The sequence below is a fragment of the Sciurus carolinensis genome, chromosome 16 (assembly GCF_902686445.1).
Source record: "Sciurus carolinensis chromosome 16, mSciCar1.2, whole genome shotgun sequence".
Lineage (NCBI taxonomy): Eukaryota > Metazoa > Chordata > Mammalia > Rodentia > Sciuridae > Sciurus > Sciurus carolinensis.
Genome location: NC_062228.1, coordinates 25,571,804 through 25,592,800, shown reverse-complemented (window position 1 = coordinate 25,592,800; position 20,997 = coordinate 25,571,804). Strand labels below are relative to the sequence as shown.

Here is a 20,997-nt window from a genome sequence, read left to right as displayed (position 1 = left end):
ATTTGAAAAGAAATGTGCTGAGCTTGGTGGCTCAGACCTGTATTCCCACCACCTCAGGAGGCTGAGGCAGGAGGATTGTGACTTCAAAACCAGTCTCAGCTTTAGCAAGACCCTATCTCAAAATAAAATACAGAAAAGGGCTGGGGACGCGGCTTAGTGGCTGCCCCTGGGTTCACTTCCTGGTACCAAACAAACAAACCTAAAACAGTGTAACTCAAGAGAAGATCCAAGATTGTGCTGTGTTTCATCTGGACTCCCCAATTTCCTTTATTTCTCGTGTGTAAATGATCACTACCCTGTTTATTTTGCTGTTTTAGCTCACACACCATCATCTCCATGTTAAACGTTCTAACGGCCCCTCTGCCCATCTTCTATCCTTTGTTCTCCACTGGTTGCCCTTCCAGGTGATTTCCAACACAGTTTAGATCAGCCCTGTCCCTTATGGCAGTATAAGCTACATGTGGCTCTTGAATGTATATAAAATTGATTTAATTTAAATTAAACAAAAATTTCAATTCCTCAGTTACACTGGCTGTTTGCAAGAGCTAAATAGGCACGGGTAGCTAGAGGTCACCATATTGAAGAGCACAGAGCATATTTCTACCACCACAGCTGGGATTTCAATCATGTCACTCTCCTGATTGTATTTTTTTAGAGCAACCACCCCATCCACTTCCAAAAGGAAAAACTAAATCTGCACATGGTCATACATACATCCTGATTTCCTCCCTCATACATTTTCTCCAGTGATTCCTGAACTTGAACCCCACTCTTTTGAGTGATGTTCAAACACGCTGAACGTCTCCCTCTCTCAGACTTGTCAATTTTTGCTTTCTTTTTCTAAGGTTCTTTTATTTATTTATGTATTTATTTAGTGGCACTGGAGATTGAACCCAGGGCCTTCTGCATGCAAGGCAAGCACTCTACCAACTGAGCTATATTCCCAGCCCTGCTTTCTTTTGATAGAATTTTTTTTTAGTGTTTTACATATACATCTGTCCTTTCCTTGTCTTTTTCATGCAATATCATTCTGCTCTGAAACAGCTTATTCACTTTGTCTAGTTCCTTATATAAACTAAGACCTTGTCTGTCTTGACACCTAATGCAATGTTTTGCTCATAGGAGATATTCAATGGTGTGGCATAAAAGAAGGGAGGAAGGATGAGATGGAAAGGAAAGAGGGGAGAAGAAATGATAGCATGCCTACCTCTTGGACCTCGACTTTTATCATACCTAGTCTGGGCCCTTAATTTTATTCATATGATTTAGGTAAACATCCACAAAGACCTATGTGTCAAAGGTTTGATCTCCTGCCCATGACGCTTTTGAAAGGTCAGGGAACTCTTAGGAGTTGGGATCTAGTGGTATGTTTTAGGACACTGGGGCATTCCTTCAAAGAGGATTGTGGGATCCAGATCTTCTTCCTCCTTTTCTTTGCTTCCTGGTGATGAGAAGAGCTGCTTTGCTCTGCCATGTACTCCTGTCATGAGAAACTGCCCTGCTACAGACCCCAAAACAAGGAGACCAAACAGTCATGGACAGAGGCCTCCAAAACTGCAGGTCAAAATATTTTTTTTTCTTTTCATAAGCAGATTATTTCAGATATTTGTTACAGTAACGGAAAACTGACCAACATATTTGTAGCTCTTAAACCCCAAACCCAAACACTTTACATATGCATTTCTCTCTACAGAGGCTGTTATGCTTGTATATTCTCTCTGAGAAAACCCTACTCTTAAACAGATTCCTCTTCCTCCTCATGCTCTCTCTGATCAACTCCCTTCCCTGACACATTTACACACATGTACACGTGCACACACACACACACACACACACACACACATAAACACCAGCACATATAGAAATCCTTTCCCTCTACTCTATTACAGAACCTGCCATTTTTCATTCCAAGCAATTGGAAAGTCACAAACCATGAGTTGGAAATGTTCATTTTCCTCCAAAACATCTAGCATTATATTTAACAGTAAAAGGCAATCACTAAAACTTTATTAAAATCAAGCAAAAATAAAATTTTTAATTTAATCTTTTCACAGACTATAATGCTACTTTCCATTTTTCTATGTTTGCAATCACATCATTATATATCAAGTTCTCTGTTATATATGGTATTTTTCCTAACTCTGGAGAAAAAATGTTCAATTATTTCCAAAGGCATTATGTAAATACTGAAGAATTGATTGTGAGTCAAAATTTGTCAAGGATTCACTCCAGAGCATTTTTCTTTATTCCAATGCTACATAAGGTGATACAATGATGAAATATGAAAATAGTATTATTTTCCAAAATGTATGTGGAACAAATAGTAAAGAAAAAAAAAAAGTCAGGCATGGTGGTAAACATCTGCAATCCTAGCAGCTCAGGAGGCTGAGACAAGAGGATCACAAGTTCAAAGCAAAGCTGAGCAACTTGGTGAGGCCCTAAGCAACTTAGCAGAACCTGTCTCAAAAAAAAAAAAAAAAAATCAGGCTGGAAATGTGGTTCAGTGGTTAAATGCCCCTGGGTTCAATCCCCAATACAAAATAAAATAAAATAAAAGGGAAAACAACACACCAACATACACACTGAGAGGACAAAACCACCGACATAGATCAGGAAACTGATTTCCATATTGGAAACTAAGTCGAATAAAAGATGCCTGAGAATGACTGCATTGAGTGACTGTCTTTTATTCTTTGTGCAAAAATAGTAAGAAGGATTGCCCCCAAATTATGCTTCTGTCCACATGGAATTCAGATACCAGAATCTTTCAGATTCATTTGTTGTTGTTTGATACACAGATATTTGGTTGGAATGTTTCTACAAATAAAGACATTTGCTCCCTATATTAGCACTTCATAAAGTATTTAAAGAATACTTTGCATTATCTCATTTAGGCTGCACACTATGTTTTTAGGTAAGCAATCTCCTTGCTCTCATTTTTGAGATGAGGTAATTTGGGGCCAGGTATATAAATTGGACTTAGCAGAGAAGCTGTCCCCTGGAGAAGTCATCAGGTGTTTCACAAATATTATAGTTGGAGTAATGTAGTTCAAAAAAATTTTTTCTATCTGTTATTTATTCATTTGACTATGATGATGTTGATGACTCTAGTTGATGGTATAAACTCCAGACTTAATGCTGTTAATGCTCTTTGTCTGTGTTGCCCTGAAGTCATAGGAAGTATGCTTTGACATTGGAAATGTGCTTCTAAAAATTGTGAAAATGTTTTGAATTTGTCACAAACAGAAGTTATTTAAAGTAGACAAAAAAGTAATTGAGCAGGGAATGGAAGTTTAGTGTAGGTATGCAGCATTGGGGATGCGTTGAGGAAAAGGAAGTAGAAAATTTTTTTAAATAAACACACACATTGGCCAAAAATATATGAAGTACCAGAGTTTTACACATTAACACATCAATACAGGAGTTGTTCCCAAATATTGGTATATAATGGATGTAGTTGGACTGTGCTAATCCAGGAAATGTATTTCTCAGGAAAAAGTTGTATTTAATATCAGCAATAGCGGCAACGTAAAAGTGTCCTATTTCCTAACAATAATATTCAGTTACCCCTTTTAACCTATTCTCGACAACTGCCTAAGAGTTATTTTCTTTAATTTACTTCTGATTTCTACAATCTGCTTTGAATTAGATAAAACTGTGGACATAAGCTTGTATCTGCTCAGAGCACTGTGTTTTAAATTGCCGTCTTTGAACCAGGTCCTAAGCAACTAGCTTAGAAACTTCCCTGCGTTTGTATCCTTAATTCCACAAAGTAAAATATGAAGTCTTTAGCATTTACTTCTAAGGAATACCACTTTAGAGAAACAGTAGTACTAAAGCTAAGCAGGATATATGTTGGATTAAAAATGAGAACGTTTAAACAGGATTTCTGTGAATACTGGTTATCAAGGATAATGTACTTTCTAAACCTATCTGTAGAACTTGAAAGAGATTGTCAATTTTCAAAACTTCCATCATTAGAATTGATATTAACATGACCCATGGATCCCATTTTCTCACATGCCACTTTCCCACTGTGCTAATGAGAAGTTTCTCTTATTGTAGAAGGATGATAATTCTCCAGTGTGAATACTATTCTTCTCAAGCAAGATCTTTTGTCTAACACATCTTAAGTAATCCTACAAAGGAGCAGCACATTCAATAAGGGTCCATACTAAAGAAATAAGAATGGAGACTTTAATACTGGGGATACTAAGTCTCTGAAAATATAAGTTAGAAGGCAGTTCACTTTTGACTATGAAGAGTTGGACTCAAATTAATTCTTTCTTCTTCTTTTCCTCTTGCTCACATCTTTCTTTTCTTTTCTTTTTTATTTGTTCAGTACTGAGGAATGAGTCCAGGGGCACATTATCAGTGAGTTATATCTCCAGACCTTTTTGCTTACTATTTTGAGACTAGGTCTCTCTAAATTGCTTAAGGCCTCACTACATTGCTGAGGCTGGCCTCAAACTTGTGATCCTCCTGCCTCAGCCTCCCTAGCTACTGGGATTACTGGTATTCACTGCCATATTTATTTGCCACACATTTCTTTAGACCAGTGCTTCACAGGTACTAGTAACAATAATCCATGATCAATAAATGCTTATGCATTCATTCAAGAAGCAGTTTTTGAATAAGTGTAATGCGAAATGCCAACCTTTTAGATGTTATGTGAATTTCTTTTGGTGCTAAAGAGCAAAGAGAAGAGTTTGTCCTCACAACTCTTAATTTCCCACCACAGAAAAACCCACACCAGAGATAAATTTTACATTGAGAGAAACATGTTTGAAGAATAATAGCACAGACTTCTCAAGAAAGAGATATAAACAAAGCATGGGGCTACATGTTGAAGAATCCCTGTTGATGAGCCAGGAGTTAGAAAACAACATAGCTGCTCTTCCTTCAGCTTGGAGGCCTTGCTCTTTGGAGGTGCCCACGGTGAGAGACATTTCCAAAGTGAAGAACAGTGATATAGACAAATAACACAAACATTTCTGGAGTATATTTACAGTCACCTGGGAAATTCTTCCCTTCTCAAAGCTACTAAGGGATATCAATTGTAAGCCCTACTTGGACTGTTTCATTTCTGGATTTTCATTCCCATAATCAATCCAGGCTTTTAGAGGTATCTTACAGACTGAAGAACTGGTTCATCATTTCATCTACTTATTTTGGCATCTAACATGAGCTGTCTATCAACTCATTTAATGCAAAGCACTACCCTATGAATTAGGTACTTTGTTTATAGAGGAGATGAATACTTTCCATGGAATCTCCCAGGTGAGTCAATTGAGGTTTCTCTCGCTTCTCAGGTTGTGTTTATTCCACTTCACCTGCTGCTATTCTGAACACTGGGGTTCCCAGAAAAACAAAGTGATTTGAGCATCTCCTTCTGAGACTTCTTCTTCAAATCATGACATCCTGAGAACTTACTTTGCATATCAGACTCTAAAATTGCAGCCATTGCTCCAGATTTGTGATTTTCATTGCTCCAGATTTGTGATTTTTAACCCACTCTGCTTTTCTTTCAAAGCATCTTTTTCTGCGAATTTTCAGTAATGAAGCCAAGTTGTGAACTTGTGCAGCTAGATCAGAGATCCAGCCTCATTCGTTAGAAGGAGATGAGGAGTATGTGAGGGGCCTATGGCCAATAGCTCTCCTGGGAGCCTACGAAGAAGCAGTCAGAAACCCAAGGCGTGCCCTCAAGCAACAGAGCAGAGTCTGTGAGAATACGAAGGTGGATTTGGATTAAAGGTTTATCCAGAGGTCTACAAAAATAATCAAAGGTGGAGGCCCTTAATCCTGGTACTCAGGAGCAATTCAAACCTAAATATCTCACTTAGCAAATCATCTTGACTTAGATATTATATGTGAACACTTAAGCAGTTGTACATGTTCACATTAGTATCTTTCAAAGTGAGAAAACTAGTTGTTAGACTCTGTGTCTAGTTTGCTGGGCTGCTTTAACAAAGCACTTAGACTCAGCAGCTTCTCCACTGCAGAATGACTTTCTCACATTTCTGTGGTTGAGAGTTCTCAGATCAGCATGCCAGCAGAGTCAGGTTCCAGCGAGGGCCTTCCTTCAATTGCAAACTAATAGCTTCTGATGGTGTCCTCACGTCATAAAAGGGGGCTTGCTAACTCTCTGGGATTTCTTTTATTAGGCAAGTAATACTAGGCTGAGGGCAGAGCCCTCATGTCCTGATCACCTACACTTTTGATACTATCGCTTTGGAGGGTAGGATTTCAATATATGAATTTTGGGGTGCGAACATTCCAATATTAGCACTCCATGTCTAAGTTTTCCATTTAGATTGTTGAAAACACATATACATATTGAAGGATGTCACTGTCCTATAAGTGATGTGAGAGCACAGTGCTTCCTGCAGTGATCAGTATGTGTGCTGTGAAGCGTGTCCCTTGTGTCATCTCATCTGACTGCCCCGACAATCTAGCACTTACATAGTATTAGATATTATAAATAATTTAAAGAATATGGAAGAATTGTGAAAATTATATGCAAATGCTATACCAATTTATATAAAGAATCTGAACACCCCTCAGCTTGCAAAGTTTGTTATCTGTGGGGAAACATGGAACCAATTTCCAGTGGCTGCCAAGAGACCACAGTGTAAAAAACCAGGAGAGATAGAAGGACAGGCATCTAGCACTGTGCTTGGTATAAGTTTGGTGTTTCATGCATGCTTGTTGACTATGAGGCCAGAATTTTTCTGTTTTATAGTTCTTGGGAGTTCCTGTTATAAAGTGTATTAGATAATACACAGTGTGAAATTTCTAAGGAGGCAGCAAGGTGTTCCTTGATATAGTTGAGGTAGACTTTAGACTGACTTTTAAACCAAGTCATTTCTCTCCTATCAAGTTCCTTTCATTGTATCATCTTGGAATATTATGCTATTCTTACCTCTGATCTTACTACAGGGCTGTATTTATAGTTTATTTTATAAATTCTTGTAATTCACCCATAAAGTCTCATGAACTGAAACTTTAAAAAATGAGAAAAAACATCTCTGCCTTTGTTAGCATCATGGAGGTTAAAGAACAGCAAAATGTGTTCCCAGTTTTCTGTCATTTATAAATTGTTAAGGCAGAGACCTTCCTTACCACTTTCCAAATAGGTAAGTTTATTAAGATTTCATTTAATAAGAGGCATTAAGAACAACGGTAATGATGATGATCCTCTCTTTGGTACCTACCAAGTGCCAGAGATTGATTTATGCTATATTTTTGATTTTCACAACCACTCCTTGAATATAGATACTTCCTTCGTTTTGCCAGCAAAAAATTGAGGCTAAGTGAATTTACTAATTATCTCAGAAACAGCAATACATAAATAATAGAGATACAATTTGCTCCAAGTTTGTGATCTGTATGACACATATTTGCATAAGGGATTAAACAAACAACATTGTTTTTAAATGCCAACTTCCAAATACCCTGTCACTGTTCCCAGTACTTCTTCTAGGCTAGAAGTTCAGGGCAATTACTGGAAACCAACCAAATAGCCAGGGAGTGTGTTTCCAATTTGGGATTCATTGAATATGAGTTATTAGATTGATTCTTGTTTACTGTAGCCTCTGGGAAATTGGTTGTTGCAGGAATGTGTGAGGTACCACAATGAGACAATAAAATTACTAGCACTCAGAAATGCCTGCAAAGTTTATTTAGGAATATGATGCAGAAAGTGATAATTAATCCTCTGGACATTTCTTAGCCTTTTTAAGAGTCAGATATGTATGTGATATCTGGAACAAAGCATATGTCTATTCAGTAATTTTATAGTTAAACTCAAAATCTTATCAGGCTAATCAACCATTATTGTTCCCCAGGAAAATGGCCTTTAGTCTTCTTTCCATAATGCAGGAAATTCAAATAATTTTCAATAAATACTTCATGCTCAGAATTTTTTTGAGGACATTATTAATGCATATCTGCCTCTGGATTCTTAAATCCTTTCTGAATTTCCCCAGTCATCCTTGGGAGTGGGGATGGAAGGTGTAAAGGTCTGGTGTATGAGTACAAGTCACTGTCTTAATTTGTAGCTGAATCATTATTAAATCAAGAAGTATAACTTTATCTCTCATGATTTTGTCCAAAGAATCTATCAATAAACAATTGCTCATAAAATTAACTATTTTAAAATATTTTTCCAAACTCTTCAATGATGCTTGTCCTGGGTGGGGAGGATTTAACAAAGATACCCCCTTTTTCCTCACATTTTTTATTTGTGCATTATAGTCCTACGTAATGATGGGATTTGTTGTTACTTATTCACACATGCACACAATATAACAAGGTAAATTGACCAGTGTCACTCCCTAGTAATTACCTAATTCCTCCTTGCCTCCCACCCCTAGAAAGATGTCTTTTTTAAGGACCTCTGGATCTAGTATAAAGGATATGCCTACCATTTCTAATAAAAACAAGTATCTAAAAGAGGAAGGAATGATTCATATGTACCCTTATTTATACCTCTCTATCAACCTATCTAATCAGCTAGCTAGCTACCCCCATAAGTAGATATACAGACAAATGAATAGATGCATATTCATATCTGCAACATATATTTGAAATCTGCAACAAAATCTAAAATGTAAACAATACAAAGGTACAGATAGAATATTAGGGGAATGTGCTTTTCTAATTTATTAGAAAAACATGCACTTGTTCTTTTGATATAAAATAAATGTTTATAAAGACCTTGCTTAAAAATGCAATGTGCTCAGTACCAACTAGCCAGGGACGATGTTTCTGATTTGAGGTTGATGAGCATTGTGAAAACACAGATTTTATGTGCACTATCTGTGAGATCACCTCAACCATGAAGGATTTCTTTAGCCCTCCTGCCTGGAATGGGATTGCCCACATCTTTCTTGTGACTTCCTTCTTATCTTGTTTTAGTTCCTCTCACTGCTTACTTATGGGATAATCTTTTAAGTATGTTTTTTACTCAGTAAAGCATAAACATTATTGGATATAGTTTTTCATATCCAGAATACAAATCTTGGTACATAAAAAAGATATCAATAAATGGTGTGGAAAATGATTTCTATATTACCTTGATATTTAATACTCTTGATAAGCACTTTGCTCCAGACACTGAACATGTATCTTAACTAAAAGGTTTTTTTTTCAGCTTAGAAAATACCTACAAGTCCATTTGAAGTTCTTAATTTATCAAGGTAGTGTTATAGATAAATTAAAATATCTATTTTACTTCTACACAACATTTGCTAAAGGACCAACAATGATCTGATTTCTACATACTGAGACTGATAGAAAATCTAAATACATACTTAAAATGACAACAAAGAAAGGCAAATCACCATCATCAAAAGATGAGAGGGAGGGAGAGAGGGAGAGAGGGAGAGAGAGAGAGAGAGAGAGAGAGAGAGAGAGAGAGAGAGAGAGAGAGAACGAAGGAAAGGAAGACACCAGAAATTAAAAAGTTTAACAAAGAATATATTTACCTTAAACTGCCATGAATAACATGATGCCTGGCGCCATCTTGCTTTGGACTTGAGTTCATTGTTAAATATGATATTTTGTGGCAACTACTAATTATCATAAGCTGTCCAATAAATGTGATTGATTGTCCAATTAACTCTTCATCAGCATCCATTTTTAAAGATGCTACCTATTGAAACTGATGGCAGTTTGCGACCTCCATGTTGCATATGTAGCTAATTACTCCTTGGACAATAATTATTAAGTTCCTTGTGCCTCGTTCAGTCATTTTGTTTTACAAATGATGATGCCACGGAGTTTCCCAATTCATTAGACTTCACAACTATGGCTCTCCAAGGATTACTAAAGGTCTGCCATGGAACGTATGGATCATGTAAATGTTGAAATAGATTACAGATATATCTGTTTTGCAGGTTTTCCATCGACCGTCACACTGACCTGGAGAGGCAGTTCAACATTAATGCAGATGATGGGAAAATCACTCTGGCAACACCACTTGACAGAGAATTAAGTGTGTGGCATAACATAACCATCATTGCAACTGAAATTAGTAAGTGCCTGGGTTTATTCCTTTTGTCCACGTTTGGGTTCAGTTTATGCCGACTGATCGTGTAATAGATGGTTCCTGTTTCTGTTAGATATTTTGGCATTGTCACTTATTTTATTGCTTCCAAGGAGCCTTTTAATGTATTGTCTCAACACTAAATGTCTTACAGTGTCATAAATTACCAAATGTTCTCAAGATATGTGGGAAGCAAATATTCTTATATCCAAATATTTTGATATCTTGTATCTATTATTCAGCCATTAAAATAATGTTTTGTATTTTAAAACATGGAAAAAGTTTTAGTTGAAAGGGTAAGTGAAAAAAATTAAATTTAAGAACCAACCATACAGTATTATTAAGTAAACATAATACATATTATATTGTAATAAATAAACAATTGTTGACATACTTAGACTGTACATGAACACATTTACACACAGAAAATGGGGAAGAAAAGTTTGCATTTTCAATATATATCATTTTGAGAATGTGCAGTCATAGATAATTTTTTTTTAAATTTTCCTTATTAGATTTGAAGGTATTTTACATAGTGATTGGACTATTTAAACATAACTTTGGTATAAATTCAAAGCAATGCTTCATGCTTTTTTTTATTAAATTATCCTATAGGGGAGAAGGTTTGAGTTTGTTAAAATAACACTTTAGTCTATTAATTTTTAGTGAGCATAAATTCTTTGCACTTAGTGGGATCATCATTGAGTCTCTAAGCTACTGCAAAATGGTTGGTGAGATTTAGTATTACAATAACTTTCACAGCTTTCACTTTATCTATCTTTTTCATTAATATGCAAAAACTTTCAAAAGGGACATGATGTTCATTTTATTTTCCAGAAAAATACATTTTGCACATTATCTTAATATCTTCTTTACATGAAGGACCTGATTAAGTCTTCAAAGTTATAAACAAAGGGAGAGAATACGTTCTTGTAGGAGTTAGGATAAAGGGACTCTTCAGAAGTAAACAAAAAATCAACTTTACAGTCCTGGGCAAACACTCACAAAGGCTGGTGTTGCATCTCCAGCTCAGGTGGGTAAAAATCATAATAAAGATTCATACATGACTCCCCCTCAACACACACACACAGCATAGAGAGGATGCAGAGGATAATTAAATAAAGGTGTATAACTTAAACTGCATTCCATGTTCTCTGGTAGCTAATGTGAAAACAGGTACACATCTCTGAGATGCATGATTTATTTGTAGGAAGTGTTAGCCAGGTGTTCAGAAGAGGCACAATGTTCTCTTATTCTTTGATATCTCCTTCATGGAGCCTCATAAACAAGCTTTGGGTGAAAGAGTAAATTCTAGTGTAAAGAATGCTTGTTTGTTGTAGCAACCTTGAGAGCCAGCAAAGAACATACAATTTGTTACATAGTTTCTCAATCCTGCCAAGCTCTGGTTCTGGATAAAGATAGAGCTGGAGAACTTTGGTGTATTTCCTAGTTTAGAAATACTATATTCTTCCCCTCTGGTCACTCTGGTAGTGATTTCCCCTTGTAGAATTAAGGGAACTGGCAAAACAAACCATTTGGTGGTTTTGGTTTATTAGAGGTGTTAAGCCCATTTAGAAGGGTGTAGACATGAAATTTTAATAATTTAGGATGTTGAAGCCCCATTATCACTTTAAGCCTCTAAGAGAAATTGTATCTATTTAGATGGGAACAAGGCTTTATAATGCTAGAAAGAACTGCAGCTTCTTTTAAAGTATATAAGCATTGATTACTTTGAAAAGAATTTTTTCCCATATCGAATATAACCTAGTCAAGTTAACTTTAATTCATATTACTTCTTTTACAAGATGGATGCCTTTACTTAAATATTCATCCAGGTTGTCCCAATTATAAGCAATCAAGTACTCCACTCTAAGGAATAAAAATAAATGAATACACAGAAAAGATACTTAAGAAACACTTCAGGGCAACCCAAAAACAAAAGGTTCATTTGCAAGGAATCACAGGGAAGTAAGGAAAACCTATACAAGACCCATGTTCTCGTACAGTGAGCTGCTAACTTTGGCATGACAGGGGTCTGAAACCCATCAAGGGATGATAGTTGTTGACTCTTTCATTCATAAATTATTGAGTGAGTCTTTGTTTGCCAACCACTCATATAGTGATTGGGGTTGCAGCAGGGAGCAAAATGGTCAAAACCCTTGTTCCTCTTGGAGGTTTCCTTACTGTGTGGTCCCTGGAAGCTTCTCCATATGAGAGAGGGCATTGGACTCTGCTGAGTATCCATAGAGACCCAGAGGTAAGGAAGAAGACCCAGTGCTAGGGACTAAAGAGTTCCCTGGTGATGGGGAGAAAGAAATGTAACAAGGGACCTTCTTTGATGAAACATATATTAAATAATTGCTTCATAATAAACTTGAAAAACAAGCCTTTGTGTGCAGCAGTAAAATACTTAAAATTTTAAAGTACTATTATTATTATAATTATGAATTTTTAATACAGGATAACCCAGTTCCAAGAAATATCAAAAGTATACCAGTTAAATTTTCCTATTTTCAGAGAAATGACTCATGTCAATCCCAGATACAGTTTTATAGTTGGTTTCATACTGAGAATGAATATAGTGTGCTTTTGCCCACATGATGAAACAGCTTGATCACGAGACTTACAGAATTTAAAATATGTAACACCAACATGTTATCCTATTGAAATGAATGTGAGTCACCTTACTTTTTTTTTAACTCAGAGATTAAAAGCTGCACAAACGTCATATGCATATTTTAGTCTAGAAACAATCTTAATTCAGGTTAAACATATTAAGAAATATTGAACTAAACTAATTGTCACTTAATTATTTTTATTTTTTTTTATTTTGCCTAAAATGTTTTAGGACTAACAAGAATGAGACTATAAAAAAAAGTTTAGTTTTAGCTGTAAAATAAAGGCAAGGGTGGGCATAAATCTACAAAATTGAAAGTAAGATTGAGTCATGTTTATTCTAAATCATGAAAGAAAGTAGAAATTATAGGATCACAAAAGAACTTAAGAAAAATTAGAATTACTGTGAAAAAGTTTAGAAACTTGTTTTGACTTGGTTTGATTATTTTGCCCATCATGTGGTGCTTGTCTTCCAAAGCCCCAGACCACGTCTTGGGGAAAAAGACATATTAAAGGAAGATTTATTGTAGTTGTCCTAGATGAATATTAAAACTACCCAGAATAACAGAACCTCATAGGAGGAGTTCTAATAATGATAAAGGAATATTCATTCCAGGGAGACCAATTTAAAATTACTCTCAGAATGCCATCTCATCAGACAAAAAGATTCAAACAAATGAAATTAACCTGAAAAGTGGATTTTCTCTGATATGTGGATGGATGCTAATTCACAATAAAGGGGTGGCTAGGGAAGAATAGAGTTACTTTACATTAGGTAGAGGGGAGTGAAGGGTTGGGAAGGGGTATGAGAGTAGGAAGGAGAGTAGAGTGAAACAGACATTATTACCTCAGGTACATATATGACTGCGCGACCAGTGTGATCCTACAGAATGTACAATCAGAAAAATGAGAAATTACACTCCATTTATGTATGATTTATCAAAATGTGTAAATGTATTCTACTGTCATGAGCAACTAATTAGAACAATTAAAATTTTTTAAAAGTGGATTTTAAGGAAGTCCATCTGTTATCTATTAATTAGAATGCAGATGTCATCCTTTATTCTTTTGTGTGAGATTCACTGAACCAAAGGCTGTGTGTATCACCCAAGTATTCTAGTGGTAAAGGATCTATCTAGCCTGCTGTCCTGACCAACCAAACCAGTCCATCTCACTCCATGAGCCTGCAGCTGGGTGCTCGTGTGCTGATAAGAGATTAGGCTAGTGTAGTGTATTTCTGCTGGCAATAAACCCACCCCCTAAAGCTACAATGCATGGCTGCTGTTTATCATGATGGTAAAGATTTCAGGTAAAATTTCTTGACCAATTAACTGCTAAAAAATTATTACATAGGTCCCTTAATATATTTAATTCTTACCTCACTCCTTGAAAGAAAATACTCTTATTAGATGCATGTGTGTAAAAGGGAAACTTGGGTCAAGTGACTTGTCTACAGTTTCATTCAAAGAGTTGGGGAGTATAGGGGGAAAATGCACCCATGTTTTACTGTAAAAATACGTCTTTAAACACTTTCTATGGAATTCTCACTTCCATTTTTCCTCTTTGTCCTCCTGCTCAGTTTGAACTTCTGGCTTGACTATTTCATTTTCAAAGCTAGTGAATGAAGTAGTTTTTCTGTGCAGAGCAGGAGGCTGGGGTAGAGACCAGAGTGTAGTTGAGGAAGAACAAACTCACATTATTAGATCAGATGCTCCTTTTCTAACCTCTAGAAGGAAGAGAAGAAATTTTGCCTGAAGGACTTTGCCTAAAGGATGAAGTAGAACTTCAAACTGGAATCCTATTCCCATTTTAGGAATTAGGATACTGAAGAACAGATAGAGTGCTATTTTTGGGGCGTTCAGTTGGGAATCAGGTCCTTGGTGCCCCAAAGAATTGAGTAAGACACAAAGAATTAACAGACAAAGTACAGATTTATTGAAAGTGATGGTGAGAGTAGTACTTCCCAAAGATAGTGGAGTGGAGTGGTCCCAATGAGAAAGAGGGACTTAAGACTACAATGTCTGGAAATTAGTGTCTTATATACCAAGCTGTGAAGGGGTTCTCTTTCTTATACAGACCAGATTGAAGACTTTACCCCATTTGCTCCCACGGATTATCTTAAGATACCTGATTAGAATATTGTCTTATCTTCCCTCATTAATTACTTTGGAAAACCTAATTAGAAGATTGACACTTTACTCCCATTGGTCATTTAAAAATACCTAACCTGTAGGAGTTATGCTGATGAGTCCTCAGTGGCAGAAGTTGTCCTAGTAATGGAACTTATTGTAAACGGGGCATGATGACTCATCTCCCTGTCTTGGCCTCCCACAGCATCTTCTTATATCCTTCCTCTGCCATCTTAGCACCCGTGAACTCCTACTAAATATTACCCAACATGCTGTTTAAGGGGACTCTGTTGTTCAACGAACACTTCAGTCAAAATCACTTAAATAATTGCTCAAAACAAACAAAAAATAAACAAAAGAGTCCTGTATTTCATTCAAGACCTACTGAATCAGAATCTCAAAGGAGGAATTCAGGAATCCAATTTTCACAACTTTCTTCTACACACACACACACACACACACACACACACATGCATTAAACATTCAAACTTTCAAAGGAGACAGAGAAGGTTTATGAAGACAGGGAAAGGAGGTGAGGTGCTTTTGATTTCTTGTTCATTTTTCCTGTGCTGATTTTGTGAGATTTCAGTAAGTATTATGGTGAGATTTTTAAGTTAGGTTTGTCAGATGACAGATCATGAGCAATCAGCATCTCTCAAACAGATACAGGATATTAGAGAACAGTGAGAGAACTGATTTGTTTAGAATAGTGCAGGGTCCTTCTAGTGTCAGTGAGTGCCAATTTTAAAGTGTCCTTCACAGAGAACTTGAACGGAATGGAAAGTGACAAAAGTCTCTGAGGCTCTGTACCTGGGAGCAGACAATTCGCAGTTCTAGAAAACACACGACCCTTGGTTACCTGAAAGTATTCAAAGCAAGAAGCATATAATTGCCCATTAAATTAATCTCTTCGAGTTAGTGATAATGCATTGCTCTGGCCCACTACAGTGGGCTGCACACAATATTGCAAATGAAGCTTTTCACTAATGATGTTTAAATCTCCCAGGGAAAGCACTCGTTTGATAGCACTTAAGGAATGTTTCTTCTTGGCATGAGGCCCAGTGGCCAGAATAATTGCTTTGTCCAACCAAGGCTACTTAGAAAAAATATCTCTTTATAGGTGGCTCATTGTTTATGATTTTGTGAGGGATCTTGGGGTGTGGAGGTAGATGGAGGTAGAATGTTGACCATAGTTTGGCCATTAAGCCTCAGCACAGTATTTCCCCTCTTTTCATCTCAGTTTTCTCATCTGTGAAATGGGAATAATATTGTCCTTTAAACTCTGGAGTGTAATGAGAATTGAGTTAAACATAATAGTACTATACTTCTTAGTATAGAAAGTAATGAATAAATTCCTTATATTCTTATAGTTCACCCAACCCTTACATGGGACTTTTAATAACTACTTAATTTAAGGTTATATTAGTTATTACCCCTTTCCCTCCCCACAACAGAAACAAAAATAAAATAAGAAAAAAACAGAAATGGGTCATTGAAGCCTATTCGTCACTGCTAGGTGCAGTTCTATTTGGGCACTTTACAGTGAATGCTTTTTCACTGACCTCCTCTTGCTTCTGGTACAGGCCAGGCAGATTGACCAGTGACTAAGAAGAGCCCTCAAAATGAAGCAGGCTCATGCCTACATGCTTGAATTGCCTAATCAGATGAAAGACTTCAGATTTTATATCAAGAACTTATTCAAAATATATCATTATTTATTACACATGGCATCATCTGGACTAGAGCCTTATTAAGATCAATGCCATTCCCTTGCATAGGGTCGGGGTGAGGTAGATGGAGACAGGTCATTGTCCAGTTAGATAACTCTCACAGAACGGAAAAGCCTAATATGGGCAGAGAAATTCAGGTGTAGGAGTGGTTAAAATTGCTACAAATATGGAAGAGGTTGCAGTTGCATGTGTGTGATTGCTAGAACTGGGAATGTGTTCGTAAGCCTAATTAAGATCCCCCAACTGAGATAGGTTTTGAGAGGTGGATATCAATGCTCTAAACAAAGAGGGCTAGGTGGAGATCAATTTTCTAACTCTAAAGAGGAGTGCAATGACAGGCAGCGGGAAATTGGGAAAATACGGGAATGTGAAGGGGAAGGTATATGTTCCTGAGGAAGGAACCAGCATCCAAACATACTTCTCCAAATGGAAGACTTGGAGTCCTTGCCATTCCAGGACAAAGGAGATAGCTAATGCCGGCTCAACTCTGTGCTCAGCTCAGATCCATGTATTTTCATCCCTGTGAATCTCCTGCCACCTCCAAAGATACCCACATCATTTCTTGCATATTGACTTTGGCATTTCCAATTTTGTCTTTGTTTCACAACCATTCTACCCACTTCATCCCAAGACCTCCTCATCTTGTCCATCCTTTTATCTCTTTCTCATGTAGTTTACTTAGATAGTGCACATGGGTTGAGAAGGATGATATAGATTTTAACCAGGCACTCTTTTAGTATGTCATTGAAATTTATAGCCCCTTATTCATAACCTTAATGAAGGAGAGTAGGAAAGTGACTCCTCTTCCTCCATCTTTCCCTGGTCGTTTTGTTTGTTTGGTTTTGTTTTTGTTTGTGTAAAGCACAGTCCTCAAGTCTCATAAGTAACTCAAAGGATAGAAAGACAAAGTATAGAAAGGAGGTAAGTAGCAAAACCATGATACCAGACTCTTGGGTGCAAGTTGCTATCAACTGGTCACAAAATAGGCTATGGTTGGAGAAGTCATAAGAACCAGGAGAGAAAGTGCAGATATCAGTTTAGACATGGGAAAGAATAAGAAAATAAGAGAAAGAGAGAGACCAGGCTTCTAAGTCTCTGTGCTACAATGATCATTACTTTTCATGTATTCACACTCACTTGGTTGGTGAGTTACTTAACTTCCAGAATCTGCTTCTCAGGATAGTGCATGCACATTCAGAAGTCTTCACTAAAACCTTGCACATTTGGGTGAAAAGATAGAACATGCAATTTCTAACAGCCATCCACTGATTAACTATGGATTTCTTAGAATCTCAGCTTAAGTTATAATATGTATTAATTCATTGAATCTATTAATTCATTTATAATGCTTAGAACATCTTCTGCCCCACAATTGCTAATGTACAAGTTAGCTATTGTTTTTATTATTATTTCCTTATATGTCTGGATGGATAATTTTCCTTTGTTATTTAACTTCTCACTTTGTTCTAAGTGACCTTTTCCTTCAAATCACTGATCAAGGCTTATTGTAAACTTATTTGCTGAGGTTGTGAAAATGGATCATGAGAAGAAACAGTTAAATATCCCCTGCTCTCATGAAACATTTTATTATCTTTTATTATTGATTATTGTTTTATCCCAGGGGCCTAGTGCAATGCTTGAAGCTTCAAATAAATATTTACTAGATGAAGGAAAGAATAAAGGAAATAAGGAATTACCAACCATGAGGGAGTACGCTTGATGCATTCTGAATCCAAACAGATACTATTAATTGATTGGTGGAAAAGATCTTTACTTTACTATACCCAACTCAGTTTTTACGAAAAATCTTAGGCAGACAGAAACATGTGCATTATGGATGCTTGGATTTTTAATTTCTTTCTTCCCTGAGTGACTTGATCAGGGACTTAAAGGGCAAGGATAACTGTATTTTCCATGTATGAAAATTGTGGAGCATCGTCTGGCATGGAATATTAACCAGTCTTAGAAATCAGAGACCATGAGAACCGTGCTGGTTGAGAGGAGCCCCTGAGTCCCCTGTCTCCCTCCACAAAGAGCCAACTTTCCAATCTGGGAACCTGTATTTCTTTTCCCTTCTGAGAACCTTGAGGCAAGCCCTGAATAATGCCAGCCACACACTTCATTATCCCACAAGCCTGTTTATCATTTAATCTGATCTGTATTGAACAAGTAGAAGCAGGCTACAAAGCAGCAAAACCAAAAGAAAGAAAACAGGACATTTTGTGATTACAGGAATCCCTAATCCAAAGCTTAGAAACTGGAGTTAAATATAAGCTCCAAGTTCATCTTTATTCACCCCCACACACCTGCACTTTGTGCCAGGTGGCCTCTTAGCCAAATGGTGGACATTTAAACCACAATAACATGGCTTCCTTCAAATTTGGGGTGGTAAGCATCAGTTACTCTGCACCCTTACTTATATTTTGCTGACACTTTCAGCCCCTGGATTCTCCCTATGATAAGGACTCATCCAAGGTCAGTTTATACAGTCACAAAGAAATGTTAATCCTGCTCCTTTCATGGCTGCCAGTTATTTCTATCCGGGATTTCAAATCAGCTAAGAAAAGAGAAATTAACAATCTTTGAGCAGCAACTTTAGAAGAGAAACTCTGTTAAACTCTTGATAAGTACTGTTTCATTTTAGTCTCCAAAAATCACTTGAACATTGATGAGGCATTATCCTCATGAGGATTCACCTCCCCAGTCCTGAAAGTCACAGAGCAAGTCTCTCCAGAGCATAATACTTCTGTCTACTCACATCAGTATTATTTTTCTAAACTAGAGCATATAGGAGTCAGCTCATGTGAGCAGATATTCCATGTGTTCTAACTGTGTCCAGAGTTACATATTTGGAAACCCAAAAGACATGACCTCTTCTTTTTGATCTTTTTTTTTTAATAAAGTTATTTTCTCTATTTATAGCATTCAATATAATGTGTTGAAATATGTATACATTTTGGCATGACCATATAGAGCTAATAGCATATGTTTTCCCTCACAGTGTTCGATGGTTTTATGGTGAGAACTCTTCTTCAATTTCTAAGAATGAAGCAAAGAAGTAGAAACACATATCTGAAACTCTAACATATAATTTACTGAAACAACATGTAAGGGAAATAGGTGGATATTCCTCCATTGGTTGAAAAACAGTATTCTCTGGGAAGATTCTTTATAGGAGGGATTTGTTTTTTGTTTATTTGTTTAATTAGGATGGTGAACTAGCTGTTAGCTTTTTTCAGAGATGCATTTTAAAATTAGGAAATGTCTTGATCAAGAGAAGATCTTATAATAACTTTTGAAGGTGAGGGCAGTCAAGAGGAAGAAAGATACAATTGAAGAACAGATATACTTCATATATATATAATATATATATATATGCACATGTATATACATACATACATATCTCTATCTATCTTTAAATATATGCAGCCTATTATGGTTGCCTAAATGACAGATCATGGAAATTGTGCTATTCTCTGTGTCAGAGGAACCCATTCAGTGCATTAAAATAAAGGAAATCAGGGCCCAGAACATTAGCACTGAAGATTGAAGTTTAGGACCAGGATAGTTTATTCGTGGAAGGAGAGGCAAAAAATATAGATAATGGCAAGGAAAGAATTATGGCTATGATCCAGCATTCCTGAAGCTATAAGGCATATCAGAATCCCCTGGAGGGCTTGTTAAACCACACAGTGGGGCAAAGAATTTATATTTCTAACAGGTTCCCACGTGAGATTGATGCTGCTGATCCAGGGACCACACTTTAAGAACCACCGCTGTATCCCTGTCATCTTAATCCAGAACAAAACTAAAGCTGCATTAGAGATGGAGTTTGAACAGACAGAAACTGGCATCTGGTTAAAACTAATGAGGGAAGTGAAGGAACCAATGTTCCTGGAGATTGTAAACCAGGACAAAAATAATTATGCAATTAAAAGTGTTGGTGCTTACTCTGCACTTGACAGTGTTCTAGCCCTTTCTGTGCTCTATGTTAGACTTAATACTCATGAGTCAGTACCATCAGTTCTTTGATCTAATAAAGCAAAGACAACAAAGCTCAAGCCCACCCCATTCAGATGGCTGGCTGAGTTGCATTCGATCCTAGGTTTGTGTGAATTGCCAGCCCAGTATTTGAACATTTAGCATTTATCCTTTCCAACTGAGAGCCCAGTTGCTATTCAGACATGTCATGACTCATGTTAACAAGTCAGATTACAGAAAAGATGGCCTGTGTAAGTGTTCACACTGTCCTTCAGCTAGTTCTTCATAAAAGAGTTTGGAACACAATGGAACATTATCAGTAGACTTTCATCCTACTGAAGCAACTGAAAGGGGTGGGGAAGGATGGCAGGAGGTCCGACAAGCACAAGAAATCTAATGTTTGCGCCTGTGAACTCTATTCCAGAAGAATTTGGATTTTTAGGAACCTCTGGTTCCTAAATTTTAAAATACATTAAAGTCTAAATGAGGAGCT

General features: G+C 36.7%; 1 protein-coding gene across 1 annotated transcript in view; it reads left to right on the top strand.

Moving 5' to 3' along the window:
- Positions 1–20,997, top strand: part of LOC124966048 (cadherin-8-like) — a 154,199-nt gene that overhangs the window by 26,907 nt on the left and 106,295 nt on the right. The window contains 1 exon segment of the mRNA XM_047527154.1: positions 9,900–10,036. Within this exon segment, the coding sequence (XP_047383110.1) occupies positions 9,900–10,036 (137 nt within the window).